This window comes from Macrotis lagotis, chromosome 2 (assembly GCF_037893015.1).
Source record: "Macrotis lagotis isolate mMagLag1 chromosome 2, bilby.v1.9.chrom.fasta, whole genome shotgun sequence".
NCBI classification, from domain to species: Eukaryota; Metazoa; Chordata; class Mammalia; order Peramelemorphia; family Peramelidae; genus Macrotis; species Macrotis lagotis.
Window position 1 is genome coordinate 319,964,779 of NC_133659.1, and position 17,855 is coordinate 319,982,633.

The following is a 17,855-nucleotide window of genomic DNA, read 5'->3' on the forward strand; positions in this document are numbered from 1 at the left end:
TGAAAATAGCTCCTTCAAATGTAGAATGGAACTAAAAGAAGCTGATGACTTTGCAAGAAATCAGGAAACATGGGGGGCAGCTAGGTGGTGCAGTGGATCAAACACTGGCCTTGGAGTCAGGAGTACCTGAGTTCAAATCCAGCCTCAGACACTTAATAATTACCTAGCTGTGTGGCCTTGGGCAAGCCAACTAACCCCATTGCCTTGTAAAAACTAAAAGAAAAAAAGAAAAAAAAAAGAAATCAGGAAACAATAAAACAATACCAAAAGAACCAAAAATTAGAAGAAAATGTGAACTCTCTCACTGGAAAAACAACTGACCTAGAAAACAGATCCAGAAGAGAAAATTTAAAAATTATTGGGTTACTTGAAAGTCACGACCAGGAAAAGAGCCTAGATTTCATTTTTCAAGAAATAATATAGCAAAATTGCCCTGAGATCTTAGAAGCAGAAGGTAAAATAGAAATTGAGGGAATTCATTGGTCACCTCCTGAAAGAAATCCCAAAGGGAAAACTTCCAAAAATATTATAGCCAAATTACAAAACTCCCAAGTCAAAGAGAATATACAAAAAGCTGTCAGAAACAAACAATTCAACTCTGTGGCTCTATAGTCAGTATTACACAGGATCTCACAGAATCTACATTAAGGGCTTGGAATTTGATATTCCTCAAGGCAAAAGATCTTGGTTTATAACTGAGAATCAATTACCCAGCAAAATTGAACATCCTCTTTCAGGGGAAAAGATGGACTTTTAATGAAACAGGGAACTTACAAACTTTCCTATTGAAACAACCAGAGTTGAACAGAAAGTTTGATCTCCAAGTATAGGACTCAGGTGAAGCATAGAGGGAGTGAATGAGGACTAATTATGAGGAACTTAATGATGTTGAACTGTTGTATTCCTGCATGGGAAGAAGATACTGATAACTCATATGAACCTTCTCATTCATAAGAGCAGTTAGGAGGGGCATAAATAGACAAGGCACAGGAGGGAGCTGAATATAACAGTACAATATAGTGTAAAGATAGAGTCAGTGGGTGATAAAGGAAAGTACTGGGAGGAAGAGAAAGGAGAGGAAGAAGGGGCTAAGATATTTTACATAAAAGAGCCAAGAAAAAGCTTTTGCAATGGAGTGGAATGGGGGAAGATGAGTGGGGAATGAGTGAGCCTTCATTCTCATCAGAAATGGCTCAGAGAAGAAATAACATATACACTTAATAGGGTATAGAATTCTATCTTACACTGGAGAAAAATGAGAAGAAAGGAATGGGATAAAGGGGGAATGGGGGAAAGGAAGGGAGGAGTAGGTGATAGAAGAGAGGGAAGATGTGGGAGAGGGTACTCAGATACAACACACTTCTGAACAGGGACAGGGTGAAAGGAGAGAGAGAACAGAATAAATGAGAGTGGGGAGGAATAGAGTAGAGGGAAATACAGCTAGTAATAGCAACTGTGAAAAAATATTGAAGCAACTTCTCTGGTAGACTTATGGTAAAGAAGGCAACTCATCCCAGAGACAGAGCCATTGGAATATGAACACAGACTGAAGTACATTTTTTTCTCTCTCACTATTTGCAGTTTCTCTTTTTTTTGGGGGGGGGTTATGTTTACTCTCACAAGATTATTATAATAATATAAAATAAATAAACCAAATTGTCATTCAAAAAATAAAAAAAGAAAAATATCAGCTAAAAAATGGAAAATGCACATATTTAGAGACATCCCCATTCCAAATGTTCATTTGAACTATTTGTGCCTGACCTATGGTAAAGTCTTCCAGATCATATTGATCTGATCAACCATAATCTGACACACTCAACCCCAACATAGTCTTTTTGTTCCTTTTCTTTTTCTTTGCATTCTTAATATTCACAGTATTTTATAAGACTGCTCAAAAAAGTAAATATATAGGAAGAAAGCCAACTGTTTATCATCAGTTATCCCCTTTGGTGAATTCATCTTTATTTTCAAATAGATCTCATTAACTGGGTAGAAAAATCAGAATATTTGTTGTGGAGAAATAGCAGTTAGTCAGGAAACTAATTGCTTCATCAGCTTTGGACATAAATTCCTTGCTGAATCATGACTCATAGATCTCAGTTGTAAAAATGCTATTTCTGGTTTGCATTTTCATTTGTACATTTTCCTGAGTAAGGAAAAAATCTAGTTTTATAAAGTATAATAAAGTAGGCTCATATGTCCATCTTAATTCTAAGCCAAATAAATGTTATTGTAGTAGTTAGTAGTAGTAGTAGTGGTAGTAGTAGTAGTAGTAGTAGTAGTAGTAGTAGTAGTAGTAGTAGTAGTAGTAGTAATACTAATGGTGGAGGTGGAGGTGGTAGTAGGAGTAGTAGTAGTAGCAGCAGCAGTAGTAGTAATAATAACAAGTAGTAGCAGTAGTAGTAATAATGGTAGCAGCAGCAGTAGTTGCAGTAGTAGTAGTAAGTATGTAAGGAATTCATTATATAAAAAGTGCTTTATTTAGGGAATTTCTCAAATTTCACAATATGAGAGAAACAGTAATATTGGTTATTTCTTAAAACTTCCCAAAGGCAAAGGTGACACTTAGAAAATCTCAGACGGGGGTCAGACAAGCCCTTTCCCTGAAGTTTGAGGTTTAAATTTGGTTTTTTGAAGGCCATTCCAGTAGAGCACAGACTAAGAGGTCTTAGAATGTTAGTTTTTGAGTAAAGGTCTCATCTGCAGCACAGCTTAGCTAAGTCAGAGGGGTAGCCAGAGAGAAGCACTTCTCAGTTGTAGGAAATCTCCAAGACCCTCTCTCAAGTTCTAGTGGAGGGATCATGGAAATGGGTTTGAAAAGCTACCTCTCAGGACAAATTCTCATGACCATCATTGACTAGGAGCTATGAGGCACCTTAGAGGCCATGTAGTCTGCTCCCTGGAGTCCCAGAGCTATGAAGTGCCTTGGTCACATTTCTCAGGTAGTAAGTGGTAGGAATAGAATTTGAATCCAGGCCCTCCCAGCCCACTTCCCAGGGCTTCCCTTCAGGAGGTAATATATTTGAAAGAACCTTAAAAATTAAAGCTAATTGGGGCAGCTAGGTGGTACAATGTATAGAGCACCGACCCTGGAGTCAGGAGTACCTGGGTTCAAATCTGGTCTCAGACACTTAATAATTACCTAGCTGTGTGACCTTGGGCAAGCCACTTAACCCCATTGCCTAGCAAAAACCTAAAAAAAAAAAAAAAGAATTAAAGCTAGTGATTAGGACTGTGCCTGTGAACTCCCTGGTAAAGAACCTCCATTCACATGCAGGCCAGCATCTTCTCTGCAAATCAGCCTTAGAGAGTTGCTTAGAGCAGTGAGAGGTCAACTGACTTTGCTCAGGGTCATATAACTTGTCAGTGTTTGAGGTAGGATTTTAATTCAGGTCTGTTGTAACTAACAGGTCAGTGAGTTGTCCATTATACCAAACTGCCTCAATTTTAAGTGTTAATGGATAGTTTGTGATAAAATTTACTTAAGATGCTAAAGGCATCCTCAGAAATCAATACATAATGATATGTTATAATTCAACATAAACGTTATTGATCCCTTGGGGCCTGCAGGTTATAAGTATCTACTAATTATGGCTGACAAAACGAAACAAAACAGAAGACTATCAAAATGTTATACAGAATACAAACAAATCAATTATATATGCTTAGTTGGAATTATCACTTTATTGGTCTAAGGAGCTCCTAATGAGAAAATTCTGCTTTCTTTTGCAGATTACTGGGAGGCAGCAGGTAAGAGAGGATGGAGAACATTCATTCATTAATAGCTGTCCTTCAATATGAAAAAGATCACAACAACCAAATGAATGGTGGCTTGGCTTGCACATTATGCTTATTATGGTGAGGGGTATGTTGTGCAAAGACATCCTTCCCACTTGTCTTTACTGGATTCATTTCCCCCTATGGCCTGATTTAATGGGAAACTGGACTTTTGATGATGGTCTAGATGCTGCAGGAGTCCTTGGCCCCTGAGTATGATTTTTTCCCTTCCCTAACCAGGTACCCAAGCCCATTTCTCTGTGTCCTTGGGCAGGAAGACCAAAGCCTGAGTCCTACCTCTTAGACCTGTTGCCCTAGGGAAGGTTCACAGCAGCTCTACCTCTCTCCATATGGGACCAGATTTCATTAGTAGAAGAAGAAACTTTACTAATGTAGGTTGGCAACTTTTTTTCTCAACTGAATCTTAGAAAGTTGCCAAAACACTTCCAGGTCCAGTAACTTGCCCGGGCTTACCCAGCCAGGTTGTTTCAGAGGCAGAATTTGAACCCAGGTCTTCTTGACTCCAGGATCCCTCCTCTACCCACTACACTATGTGTCTCTCATTTGTTTATATAAGGGAAGAAATGAAGTGAATAATCGCAAGGTTATACCAAGTGGTCTGGTGGAACTAATCAACCCTCCAGGGAATTGCCATAGAACCTTGGGGAGTCAAGCAATTTCCTAGTTGTCTTAACTGCAAAGATTTTCCCTCAACAGAAGTGGGATAATTTATATGAAGAACTTTGAGTTCCTTGAAAGAAAGAAGTATTGTATACATTTGTATCTGGATATTCATATTTATATATACATATTTAGATGGATAAATTTATGAGTGTATATGTAAATATAGAAATATATATATATAGATACACATGCAAATGTAAATTTTGGAAATTTGTTTTGCTTGATTATACATGATTGTATTAAGGGTCTTTTGTCTGAATTGGGAATGGGGGCTGATGGGAGAGAGAAAAGGCAGATTTTTGCTGATTGAAAAAATATTTAAATTAAAAAAAGATGTTCCCTTTAGGGATTTAAATTTGGGGTTTAAGAACTGATTGGGTCTTGTCTCTCTTCTTTCCCATCCCTCTTTCCATCCCCTGACTCCCAACATTCCCAAAGTGTTATTTTGGAATCCCTCTGACTCCAGGAGAATGCTCTGCCCAGAGTGGCTTGAGTGGAGAGTGTAGCCAGTGGCATTTCTGGAGATGGCAGCTTATTGAGGAGGGCAGATACTATTTTGCAGAAGTTCATTGCCCTTAGATGCAACTGAAGCTATTCTGGAACATCTTAAAGCAACAGATATGCTAGTTTCTAAATTATTGAGTACTCGGCCTCAGGTGGATGAGGGCATGTCCCCAAAATAGGGAACTGTGGCCCCCTGGAAGTCAGGAACTGATAAGGTCATTTTCTGTGCCTCCTCATAATTCCTACCGAGAGAAATACATTCACTTTGGAGCACTTTAAAACCTGTTGCTAAAGTTGGGGAGATACTGTAAACTGATACAATAATACTGTATTATTAGCAGGCCCAGAATAAGCACAGCATTATTATTCATAATATTTTAACCTGCTTTTCAGATCTTAAAGTACTATAAATGGAAGAAGCTCTAACCTATTAGGAGAGAAATTTAGTATTTTTTTCTTTTTAGAACACTTTGTAGTTTTAAACAAACAAACAAACAAATAAACAAACTCCTGCCAGCATTTTAGCCACGAAGGAAGTGTCAAAAGGAAAAAGAGTATCTGAAGCCTTCCCTCCTGCCTCTGTAACCTTAGAAAAGTCTGCTCCTCATTCTGGTCCTCAAGTCTCCTTACTTAGAAAATGAAGTGGTTGAGCTAGATAAGGTTCTTTCCAACTCTAATTCAGCATTCTGGTGAACCTATGTGTTCCACAAACATTTCAACCACAAGAATTGACTACGGATTGCTGTGAATATTTTAAGTACTTTCTTGTCCTCAATAGATTAAAATATAGTAAATCTTAGATAGTTTCATAGGTTCATAGATTTGGAATGGCAAAGGACCTTAGAGGACATCAAATCCACCTCTTTTTAAAAAAAAAAAAGATGAGGGAACCAAGGCCCTGAGAAGTTAAGGATGTGACCAGGGTCACACAGGGAGCAATTGGCAGAGGTCCAGTGTGGACTCAGAACTTTCAACTCTAAAGCTCATTCCCTTTCTATTATACCAGGAAGGTATAGTTTTCCATAATCTACTTGATTCAGAATCTATCTGGAGGGATTCAGACTTCTGTCCTGTAACTTTCCATTGTATCTAGAAAGAGACTTCAGTTATATGATGTCCTCTTCCAGTCACCAAATACAATATTGAAGACTACTTTAATCTAAAATTCTCAGTGAAAAGGGCATGGATTTTGGAGTCAAAGGAAGTGATTTCACATGGTAGCTCTGCCAAACTGCTCCCTGTTTTGTCCTTAGTAAGGTTCCTTAACCTCTTGGGTCCTTGGTTTCCTCATCTTTTAAAGGAAGGGGTTAGACTCAATATCCTTTTCTATTGTAAAATCCACAAGCCTGTGAAATGATCGATTTTGGTTTTTTGGCTTTTTTTAAAATTTTTTTTAGTTTTTTAGTTTTTGCAAGACAAATGGGGTTAAGTGGCTTGCCCAAGGCCACACAGCTAGGTAATTATTAAGTGTCTGAGGCTGGATTTGAACTTAGGTACTCCTGACTCCAGGGCCAATGCTTTATCCACTGCGCCACCTAGCCGCCCCCTGGCTTTTTTTTGCAAGGCAGTGAGGTTAAGTGATTTGCCCAAGGTCATACAGCTAGGTAATTATTAAGTGTCTGAGGTCAAATTTTAACTCAGGCCCTCCTCCTTATTCTAGGGCTGGTACTTTATTCACTGCTCCATCTAGCTGCCCAAAATGCTCGATTTGGGTGGTGACAGTGGCAATGTCTAACTTTTTTAGCAGAGCCCAGAGAGGAGGAGTCCTCATAAATCATTGGTGACTGGAGATTATATGCACAATGTTAAAAAAAATTCCATGAGACTTTTGTACAGAAGTGAACCCACAAAACACTTTGTTAAACATGTCACAATGTTTTTAAAAAAGAGACTGATGCAATTTAATGAGTTTTTATTGTCTGTTGGAAAATTTATCAAGAACTTGATGTTTGTGTCTAGAACTCAGATCCTCAGTTCCAATTAATTGGTCTCCTAAGTAAGGATCCATCTGCAGTGACAAGAAGCACATTTTGATTCAATCCATGGGTGAAACTATTGATTACAACAAGGTTCTTGCATCACATAAGGTCCGCTTTACCCAGAAGAGCAGTTTCGCTGAGTTTGATGTAACATTACCACAGCTGGGGTGGTAAAAAAAAAGTTACATAAAAGCCCAGGAAAATCAGAATAAAGCTACATACACTATTCTAACAAAATCACATGTCAATTTGTTTTTGTTTATACAAGTATGCAACAAGCAGACCCCAAGGTTCACAAGAGGGTGCATAGGACCTGAGGGCTGAAGATTACCACCTCTGCTCTAATATCATTTGCTTTCCATTGTGATTGTTTATATAGAAAAATTGATTCTCTATCTCTCTGTTGTGAAGCAAACTATATTTGAACTGCAAAAACCAACAAGGGTTTTCACAAGAATAGAAGAATTTGACTTCCCCAATGAGAAATAATCAGTCAAGAAAGTTCTAAAGTAGCTTTGGTGGGCACATTGTTGCTGGAGAATTGGACTGATTCAATCAATCAATCACAAGCATTTATTACTTTCATTTTGATTAGTATGACAGTCTTGTGGGCTAGTGAGAACAGTTGTGGAAACAGAGGCACACAGGAGTTATTTATATATCAACACCAAGGTCACTTCCCTCATTTTATCTAATAGTATGATACAGCCTCTTATGCATCAGTCAATAGAGTGCTTTTTGAGAGGAAAAAGACCTAGATTTAAGATTAACATTTATAATCATACATCTAGAACCGAAATGAACCTTAGGAATCACCTAGTCCAATCTATTTCAGAGGAGGGACCTGAGGTCCACAGGAAGTGCCAAACACTATGCAGAGTCAGAATGTGAACTCAGGTCCTGTGACTCCAAGTTCAGCACTTCTTTCAGTTTTATTAGTTCACTGGGACCTTAGACATAACAATTAGTCTTTCTGAGCCTGTTTTCTCATCTGTAAGATCTGTAAAAAATATTTGTATTGCCCATCCCTTAAGGTTGTTGTAAGAAAAGCACTTTGTAAACTAGAAAATGCTATAGAAATGTAGAAATTTTATAGTTTATAAAGTGCTGTAGAAATGTGAGCTGTTTTTATCATTTGTTAAGATCATAGGATCATAAATCTAGAGCTGAAATGAAGTCATCTAGGCAACCCCTTATTTTACAGGGGAGAAAAATGGGACCCACAAGGTTCAATGCTTCACAGGTGGGTTGTCAGTGAACCAGAATGAAAAAATGTCTATCAAGACACAATTAAACATGGCTCCAGATGGAAATCACTTCTCCCCTCAGATCTATAAAGATGGATTCAAGGGGCTTGTTTCATAGGGCATCATGATTTAATAGAAAGAGCCCTGTCGTGCCCCAGGGGAGGCTGAGGTTGGTGGATCACTTGAGTTGAGGAGTTTTGAACTAATCAGATTTGGTAATTATTTGAACTAAGTCCTGCTCCAAAATGGTGGATCCTAGGGAGGGAGGGGAAAGGTTTTACCATGAGGCCGCCTTAGGAGGGGCGAACCAGAGCAGAAGCATGCTTCCCTGGGAATGAACAGTATGCAGCCAGGCCCATGAGTGACCTCCAGCCTGGGAGAGAGAGGAAAGCCAATACTAGACTGGACATCAGAAGTTGTGGGTTCAAATCCCAGCTACAGTAGAGACCAATTGGATGACCTTGAGCTAATGATATGAACTGTCTTTTAACCTTGTTTCCTCATCTGTAAAATGGAGATGATAATACTGGCAATCCCCTATTTCACGGGATTGTCATAAATTACAGAAAGGAGGTGAGAAAGCTGGCCTGGCAACCAATGCCACTTGGGTCCCAGTCTTGCCTCTGCCACATCGCTGCTCTATAACCCTGGGCAAGTCTCTAAATCTCTAATAGTATTCTAAGCCAGAAGAAAAGGTTGACAACCTGCATTGGCCTAGGGAATTTCCTCACCAGGGAGTTCCATATATCAAGGAAACCAACCCATATCTCTGTCATAAAGTACACATGAGACAATAGATACAAAAATGCCTTGTACCTGGAAATGTTTTATCAAACCCTTTATTCTCATTTTACTATGTTTATAATGCTCTGGGCTCAGAACTGAATGGAGATGCCTTTTCATAATAACAGTCCCTGGTGTGTCTCATTCATGTCATCAAACAGAAATTATGAAGGCCCTGTATCTTTTAAAAAAAAATCCCCTTTTGAGCACTTCCCCAAAACCACCTATTTAATGCAGCCTTGCCAGTTTGTTTTTCAACAGTTCAGCCTCTTAAGTTATTAATGAAGACATCTTGATAGAGGACTGAAAATCTCTCTCCTGGTAAGTGCTCAGTTTTTGCTTTTCAAGGTACAATATAACTTTCTCTACTGATCACTGAGTTAATTATGTAACACTATCCAAGTTATGCATTCTGATTTCATCTGTTTCTTTAGATTGCCAGCACTGTTAGCACAAACCCTTACACATAGTAGGCATTTAATGAATGCTTGTGGAATGATTGATATGCTAAGCTGGAATCTCATTGTTTTAAATGAAAGAGATCTCTGGGTTCTTATAGTCAAAGAACTAAGCTTAGGTTTTAAGGATGTAATTTAAACCACAACTCTATGTTATTATCTGTATCCTGGTTTAAAGCTTAATGAAGTAAACCTGTTTGTTTCCATGTTTTTGAATTAAGGTATCAATCAACCTTTGAAAACTTTTAAAAAATACATAATGAAGGGTTTTTTTCCCATCCCATTTTGATCATTTGGTATGATATGATTCTACCAAAACAAGGAATTTTGACAATTGAAATTAATTGCTGAGGAACAATACATTAACTTAATAAATTTTTAGGAATTTGTGTAAATAAAACAACTTTATGTAAAATTAAAGGATAAGCTGTTTTAAATCCACCATGAATTCATCCTTTTTTTTTAGTCATCAATAATGTCTTAGTTGCTCTATTGAATAAAGGTTTAAGTGGCATTCCTGAAAACATACAGTATAGGAGTATCTTCAATATTCTTTTGTTGACAGAAGCAGAGAGCTCACATGAAGTTATATAGATGAAGCACTGTGTTAAGATAAAAGATATTATTGGTGCCTTAGGGATTTCTAAAACGTTTAAGGGTCTCTGGTACCTGATACTGGATCATTTATATATTTATTTTCATTCAAAAATTAAATAGTAGAGATAATAAAATGAAATGCCAATAGCAATTTTTATTCTAATGATCAGATTTTTAAAAATATTTCAATAATGAAAAAAATTGGGAATTATTCTAAGGACTTTTACATAAGACCATGGAAATCATTTACATATATTTGAATCAGTTAACCAGAACTCTTATTTCATAAATTTTTGTTTTATTTTCATTAAGTTTTCTAATACTTTTCAAATCTGACATGATTCAAGATCTTTTAATTCAAAATTATCCTAATGCTTGACTTAATTTTTTTGTTAAAATGGATGAATATTAATTTTTTTCAGGATAACTGCTTTGTTAATGAAGCCATGGTAAGTTTGATACTTTTCCATTACCCCTTCCATTTTTTCTATTCTTTCCTTCTTACTCTACTTTAAAGATGAAATATTTTAGGGGATGTTGTTAGTGGAATGTTCTTCCTAGATGCTTCATTAGAAATAGGAAAATTGCTTTATAAAGTAGTGCAATTATATAATTTAAAAATATCAGTTTGAAATTTTTTAAAGACATTCTTTATTATGCTCTAAAAGTTATTAATAACATGCCATTTACGCAAATGTACGATAATCTCTTTCTTCTTTTTCTTTCCCCAGTTAAGAGACATCCTGAGGTAGTAAATAGAGAACCCGCCCTTGAAGTCAGAAAGACCTTGGTTCAAATTCTGCCTTTGACACATATTGACTGTGTGACCCTGGGCAAATCATTTTACCTTGCTCCAGGCAATTATACTCTAGGCAATATAAGTTGCAGTATATATCAAATCCACATTGATAAGAGGGAGTTTCCTCACTGGGAGATCCCTGCATTCTGGAATTATGGGTCAGGATCAAAAAAAAAATCCTCAATCTTCAAGGGGCTTCTTCTTTTTGTCTTTTTTTTTTTAAATCTTATTGACAGTTATTTATTCTACCTTTTATTCCCTACAACCTTACCTCTATTTTGGACATGTATATTTATTAAAGATAAAATTCCTTCTAAAATCTATGATGTTTAAGGATGGCAAGAGTTTCTCTCTGAAACTAGATCCTGTGTTAACATGTCATTTAGAATTTTATACTGCATTTTAAATTAGGGGAAAAAATCAACTTTGTGAGTATTGAACACTGGCATAATAAGCAAGTGACTTCTCTTTGCTCTTACAGAGCTGGCTGGAACAAGACATGCTGGGTCAAGCATTTGAAGATGCTTTTGAGGTAATGCAGCAACATTCAGCTGGGGACCATCAGTATTCCCCAGGTAAAGATAAGCCATCCAAAAGTTATTACCTGGAACTTCCAGTTCTTTGGAGTCAGAGCTATCTGGGAGAGATAAGACAGAGGGGATAAGACCATGATAACCAGTCTTATTGAGGCAGAATGCACCCCAGGAAGGTCATGCTAAAGAAATTCATTCTTGGTTCTAAAGTCTTATGATAGAAGGTACAGATTATGGCAATGAGTCTTTCCACATGGGAAGTCCAGAAAACCCTAACCCAATCGACAGAGCTATTTGCCATGAGAGTCAATGTTAATTTTTGATTTTGAAATTATGAGTCACTTTTGCTGGTGAGGTTAAATTTGTTCAGTAACTCTTTTTAAAATGGAAGTTTAAATGCTAGCTATTCAGAAAAACACTTCTCAGAAATTTACCCCAAAGTCCTATTCTATGCCCCCTCCCCACAACTCTAAAGTACACAAGTCCTACACTATTCTTGGAGGTTATTGTGATTCCCATAAGTACTTAAATCTGCTAATCTTGGGTCATTCTATTATGCCTATGAAGCTTCTATTCCCAAGCTTAATACAAGCTTAATTTTTGGCCAAAGTCATTGTTTTTGTTTTTTTGTTTTCCTTTTGCCATCTCCTGCTCATTTACCATAATTCACTTTTAGGTGCCATGAGTAGAATATGCCCAAAACTAAAGGTAGTATAATGTAGTAGAAATCAATTTAGGTTTGGAAGCAGAAGACTTGAGTTTAACTTCAGGGTTGGGGGGGGGGCAGGGTGGAAGAGATGGTTTTTACCATTCTGTTGAGTGCTAATGGGAAGAACATGTGATCTTGGACTAATCACTATCTAATTACACTTCTTTCGATTCCCTCCTCTGTAAAAATGATACTTGTATTCCACACCTCCCATGGTTTTTATAAAGATAAAAAAAGAGAAAATATGCAAAGTACCATGTAAAACTATAAAATATTATATCATTAATTACCACTTGTATTCAGTAATATATTCACATTGTTTGACAAATATATATCATTTATATATACTGTTATTATAATATATAGTATTTAATAATTTAACATAATTATGTTATACCTATTACATAACATATCATAACAATATTGTATTGTTAATCATATTGTTTTAGAGGAGAATGTGGGTTAGTTAAAAAATCTTATATATTTGATTTTAGTCATTTAAAGTCATTGTTTTGAAAAGGGATCAAAGGGGTCCCCCTATGAATATACCCAAAGAGGTTATGAAATAAAAAAGGCAAAGAACTGGAATAGAGAGTCTTTGAAGCTTCTCAACCCTAAAATTCTGTGATTCTTTAATGGGATAGATAAATCCTTAAACTAACAATCTGTGTGATGGTAGAGTGTCCCTTGCCTTGGTCTTTAGCTTGCTTTCATTTCATAATTTTTTTTTTATTTAGAGCTTACCATCCACAACTTGTAGATTTCCTCTTGAGATTTTAGCATGGTAAAAAAGTGTTCCCACACAGTTTGAGTAGCAGAAAAAGTATTTTCAGAAGTATCCTCAAGTCATCTTGGTCATTTGGATATAGCAGCACATTGGGATAGAATCTGGGAAACAGTTATTGCTTTTCTGAGCATTTGACAACATAGGCCAGACTTATAATAGTCAGAATTTATATAATACTTGAAGGTCTGAAAAGTGCTTTACATATGTTCTCTCACTGAATCCGTACAACAATCCTATGAAATAGTTTACAGATTAGAGTGTAAAGTGACTTGTCCAGGGTCACAGAGCTAGCAAGTGGCTGAAGGGGCATTTGCACTCAGGGCTTCTCTCTTTGATGCCACCTAGTTGCCTCATCCTAGAACCATTTTGTATATCTGGAAATAAAACAAAGTCATTTTTTTGTAGAGAATGATGCCTTCTTGGTTAGTAATCAGACATTTGTTTCATTGTATAAAGAATATTTCTAAATCATGTCCTAAAAACCTATTCAAGTTGAAATATTAATATTTGGAATTATAATTATTTACTTTATCATTTCTATCAATAGAGAACAACTTTTATTTCCTGACATCATGTACAATTTAAAAAATTTTTTTTCTTGCTCTAGTCTGGGGCTTTTGGGTGTGTGTGTGTGTGTGTGTGTGTGTGTGTGTGTGTGTGTGTGTGTGTATGATCACTCTATTCAATGAACTCCAACCTTATAAAAGTTTACCCTGAATGGGAATGGAATGCTTCTTCCTCCAGGAAATTTATTTTACATAAAATTTAAAAAATTAACTATGATATTTCATGTTTCTTCTCTTCTTTTCAATTAGATTACAAAAATTACTTGACTTTCCTCAATCATTATCCTCATCTCAGAGGAAATCCCAACTGTTATGGAGTACTCCCCACAGAAGAAGCTGTCTATAACTGGAGAACTGTGATTGTAAGTAGAGGTTTAATATGACTACATTCCTAGTCATTAGAATGGGCCGATTTCCCTGTTGATATTGAGACTAGTACAGATGATACTGTAGCTGGTGAGTTCCTTTCCATTTGATAACCTTGAAACTTGCTGACTGCAATGATGCTTCCCAGTGGCCATGTATTAATGAGCCTATGAAAACAACTAATGTGGATTAAGTGTTAGAGAATCATCAAAAACATTACCAATTATGAATATATTATTAAATAGATCAAATAGAATATGTACATTGCCTTGAAAATTTTAAATCACTTTTTTAAAAAAGAAAAACAAAGTTTAATAAAAAAAAAAATAAACCAATACGTTGGGAAAAAATTCTGTCAAATATAGTCAATATTCCCCTGTGAACTTCACCCTAACCTTCCCCAAAAAAGTAAGGACAAGTCATCTCATGACTCTTATTTGGGGCCAAGCTTATTCGTTGAAAATTTTAGAACATTAAATCACATTTAAAATGTTAGTTGTTACTATAACAATACCAATAACAGTTATGATGATGATATGATGGTGGTTGATGTTGTTGATGATGTTGATGATTCCCATGAGATAGGACCAGGCTACTTCTACGAAATAGGCCTACAGATACTCATCCTGTTAGACCACAAATTAGTTTTTCAGAGACCATAGGTTATTGCTGCTCCTTCTTTTCCTCAGACATATGCAAAGGATATAATCTGCCAACAAATCAGGGGGGACTTGTCCAGTGATTCACCAGAATACTCAACTTACATCTGTTAATAATCAGCTCCGAGATCCTTCCTGTATTTAAAGGAAAGAATTGACTAAACTGGGCCACGCCAACTACCTTCTAGCAACCAATGCGGAAGGGAAATGTTTCTAGGGTCACTCTTTGGTTTTTTGTTTTGTTTTGTTTTTGCAAGGCAATGGGGTTATGCTACCTGCTCAAGATCACACAGCTAAGTATTAAGTGTCTGAGGCCAGATTTGAACTGATTTCAGGTCCAGTGTTGTATCCACTGTGTCACCTAGCTGCCCCTCTAGGGTCTCTTAATTCATTTCTCTGGGTGTTCCCTGCTGATTAAATTTTTATCTTTATCATTAGAATAGTACTACTGACTTCTATTTTGAAGGAAGCATTCATCATGCCCTGCAGAATATGACTGAAAACCAGGGGTTGCAGACTACTCCTGTCCAACAAAGAGGAGGAAAAGGTGTGTTAATCACTCTTTGATTCAGTGTTCTAGAATATTTTTTTTTGAAAAATGCTTTCAAGGAGTTTCATATCAAAATATCTCTAAGTCTATTCCTGCCAGTGAAAAAAATCAATTCTGACTGACAATGTATCACATCAAAGTCTGTTATAGTGAGATCCACAGTGGGTCCCAGTCTCAGAAGTAAACTCTTGTACAATGTTCTAAAACATCAAGTCTATCATTATTCCTGGAAGGGCTGTGTCAATCCATTCCATGATCCCACTCAACATTTCTATAACTTTCAAGACCAAATTTCCCCTCCCTGGCCCCCCACTCCTCCATGTTGTCTCCCCATATTAAAACTAAGTTCCTTACAGGCAAAGGCTGTCTCTCTTTGCTATCTGGATCCCCAGGGCTTAGTATAGTACTTGGCAAATAGGGAACCCTTGAAGAATGTTTTTTTTAATTTATTTTAATTTATTCATCTTCTATAGTTCTTACACAGATAATACAGACATTTTCCAAAATGTCCTCAATATGTGGTTGTTGTATTTATACTTTAAAGCCTAAGGAGGGATAATTTGCCACCTTCTGCTCAGGATTTCTTTTCATAACTTCATCCAGTTTGAGCTCCTGAGGCTCAGTGAGTATTTTTATATGTTCTCTTGGCAAGGAGCCATATGAAATTAGGCACTTAAGAAATGGTTCTCATTGGAAATTATTTGAAAATGTAGAAAGTACCACATAGTGGCCAGGGGGTCAGAAGAGTTCTGGTTTTTTTTTATGTCCATATCCTTTGGTAAGTCCCTTACGGTTTTCAATTCATAAACTGGAAATTATAGCATTCAAAAGATAAGGTTAGTTACAAAACCTTTGAAGTTCTTGAATGGATGATAAATAATGCAAGAATACTATTCCCCATGGAGGTTTTTTTTTTTTACACAGACAAGTAAAGCAATTTCCTGGGAATTCACAATTCCATTTTGCTCACAATGTGCTATAGGTTACAAAAAGTGGAAACTGATGCTAAGGAATTTGTGTCACAAATTGTGTGGTTGTCTACTGTTCTACTCATTAAGAATATTTACATCATTTTCTGTCCCATTGAGAATAAAAATATATCAAGATTTCTTGCCAGCGTCTTAACTTATCCTGCATTGTAAACTGGTTATTAGAAAAGAGTCCTATATAGTTCATAGCAATGAAAAATGTCATTATGCATAGAATGACCTTTTGTGTACCTTATCAAGATGGTTCAAAATTGTGTGTGGCCGATGTTCCTGAAAAAGTTTGGATTCATAAGTAAATGGTGAGGTTAGGTTTGGTAATGTATCCTGATTTGTCCCTTATGACATTACATTATATGTTATTATATTTTTCAAGACACATGACAAATCCAGAGTTGTTTTTTCAAATCCCTAAACTCAGCCTTTTTTTTACATGTCTTAATTCTGAAAATGGTTTTACTTAAGAATCTTTTAAGAACATCTCCTTTGTTCATTTTGTTGTTCTCAAAAGAACTTTAGTGTCTAACTCTGAAACCTAAACTCAATAGAGGTTTGCTTAGAAAAAAAAAAAAGACTGATAAATAACCTCATATAGCAAAAGGAGGTTCTTAGTTTTCTTTACAAATGAAGGTTATGTAAATTTTGATTTGCTAACAAGGAATCCAGCTGAAATGCTAGATTGTGGTATAGTCAATTAATATCTGAAATAATTCTCTTGGTAGTGAGACTCTTGGGTACCTTAGTGGCCTTAGAAGCCTAATACAATGGCTTTCAAGTGCCAGGTCATTCCCATAAAATTAGTTCCTAGAAGATGACATGGACAGGGAATTGTTCCCAGCACTGTGAGCTCATTCAAGATTCAGGAAGGAAGCATTTATAGAGCTGTTGCTGCACACCTAACACTTCTATGGGATATTCCAATCTATGACATGTTTTATTCTACATCTAGGGAGAAAGAAGCTTCGACTGTTTGAATACCTTCATGAGTCTTTGTGTGATCCTGAGATGGCATCCTGTATCCAGTGGGTAGATAAATCAAAGGGAGTCTTTCAGTTTGTTTCCAAAAACAAAGAGAAACTTGCAGAACTTTGGGGAAGAAGAAAAGGCAACCGCAAGACCATGACTTACCAGAAAATGGCTAGAGCCTTGAGGAACTATGGAAGAACTGGGGAAATCTTGAAAATTCGTAGGAAGCTAACCTATCAGTTCAGTGAGGTGATCCTTCAGAGACTCTCCCCACCTTTGTTCTTGGGAAAAGAAATAATCTATTCACAATATATTCAATCTGACCAAGAACAACCCAATCTAAACAACTGGAACACCAATTACAATTACATGTATAGCAAAGATAATGATCTAGGTTACTTTGACTGCTAGGAGCCTGCCTTTCATCCCCATTACAAGGTTTTGTAGACACCAGAAATTCTTATAAGATAAGGGCTTTCCTCTCAAATCAAGGCAAAATTCATTTCATTTCATCGTTGCTATATGTTGTAATTTTGATGGTATACAACTCATAAAGTTGAATGGAATTCTGTAAATGATACATTGAACTGAATGTTTTAAAATTAAATTTCTTTGAGATTACTGCCTTAAAATGCCATTTTCTCTTCAAGTTATATATTTAAAAGCATAAAAGTTTTTATTATTTACAGAAGCATCATCTTCCTAAACTGGTAATAATAACTATAACTTATGTGTTTTAGGATTTACTAAATATCTTATGTACATTATCTCAGTTGACTCTCACAAAAACCTTATGGAAGAGTCTTTACTTTACACATTTGCAAAATGAGAAACAAAGGCCTAGGGCAGTAAAGTCACTTACCCATAGTTACACAGTTAATATGTCAGAGGTAGAAATGGAA

The 17,855-nt window shown here is 36.3% G+C and overlaps 1 protein-coding gene and 1 long non-coding RNA gene across 2 annotated transcripts in view; both read left to right on the forward strand.

Annotated features, from left to right (window-relative positions):
* Nucleotides 1-4,559, forward strand: part of LOC141515267 (uncharacterized) — a 48,920-nt gene extending 44,361 nt beyond the window's left edge. Inside the window, exon 3 of the long non-coding RNA XR_012476289.1 lies at nucleotides 3,736-4,559. This is a non-coding gene — a long non-coding RNA (uncharacterized LOC141515267). The remainder of the gene's footprint in view (nucleotides 1-3,735) is intronic.
* A 3,794-nt stretch (nucleotides 4,560-8,353) lies between these two features.
* On the forward strand, nucleotides 8,354-17,607 carry SPIC (Spi-C transcription factor). The gene is made up of 6 exons (XM_074226689.1): nucleotides 8,354-9,298; nucleotides 10,455-10,481; nucleotides 11,313-11,406; nucleotides 13,676-13,788; nucleotides 14,890-14,998; nucleotides 16,937-17,607. The coding sequence occupies exons 2-6, from the start codon at nucleotides 10,479-10,481 to the stop codon at nucleotides 17,362-17,364; spliced, it is 747 nt and encodes a 248-aa protein (XP_074082790.1). The 5' UTR covers nucleotides 8,354-9,298; nucleotides 10,455-10,478; the 3' UTR covers nucleotides 17,365-17,607.
* Nucleotides 17,608-17,855: the final 248 nt, after the last annotated feature.

What these genes read in the sequence shown, in the direction of transcription:
- SPIC (XM_074226689.1), top strand. An exon ending in ATAACTGGAGAACTGTGATT is followed by an intron (nt 13,789 to 14,889) that starts GTAAGTAGAGGT and finishes CTTTATCATTAG; the next exon opens with AATAGTACTACTGACTTCTA. An exon ending in CCAACAAAGAGGAGGAAAAG is followed by an intron (nt 14,999 to 16,936) that starts GTGTGTTAATCA and finishes TTCTACATCTAG; the next exon opens with GGAGAAAGAAGCTTCGACTG.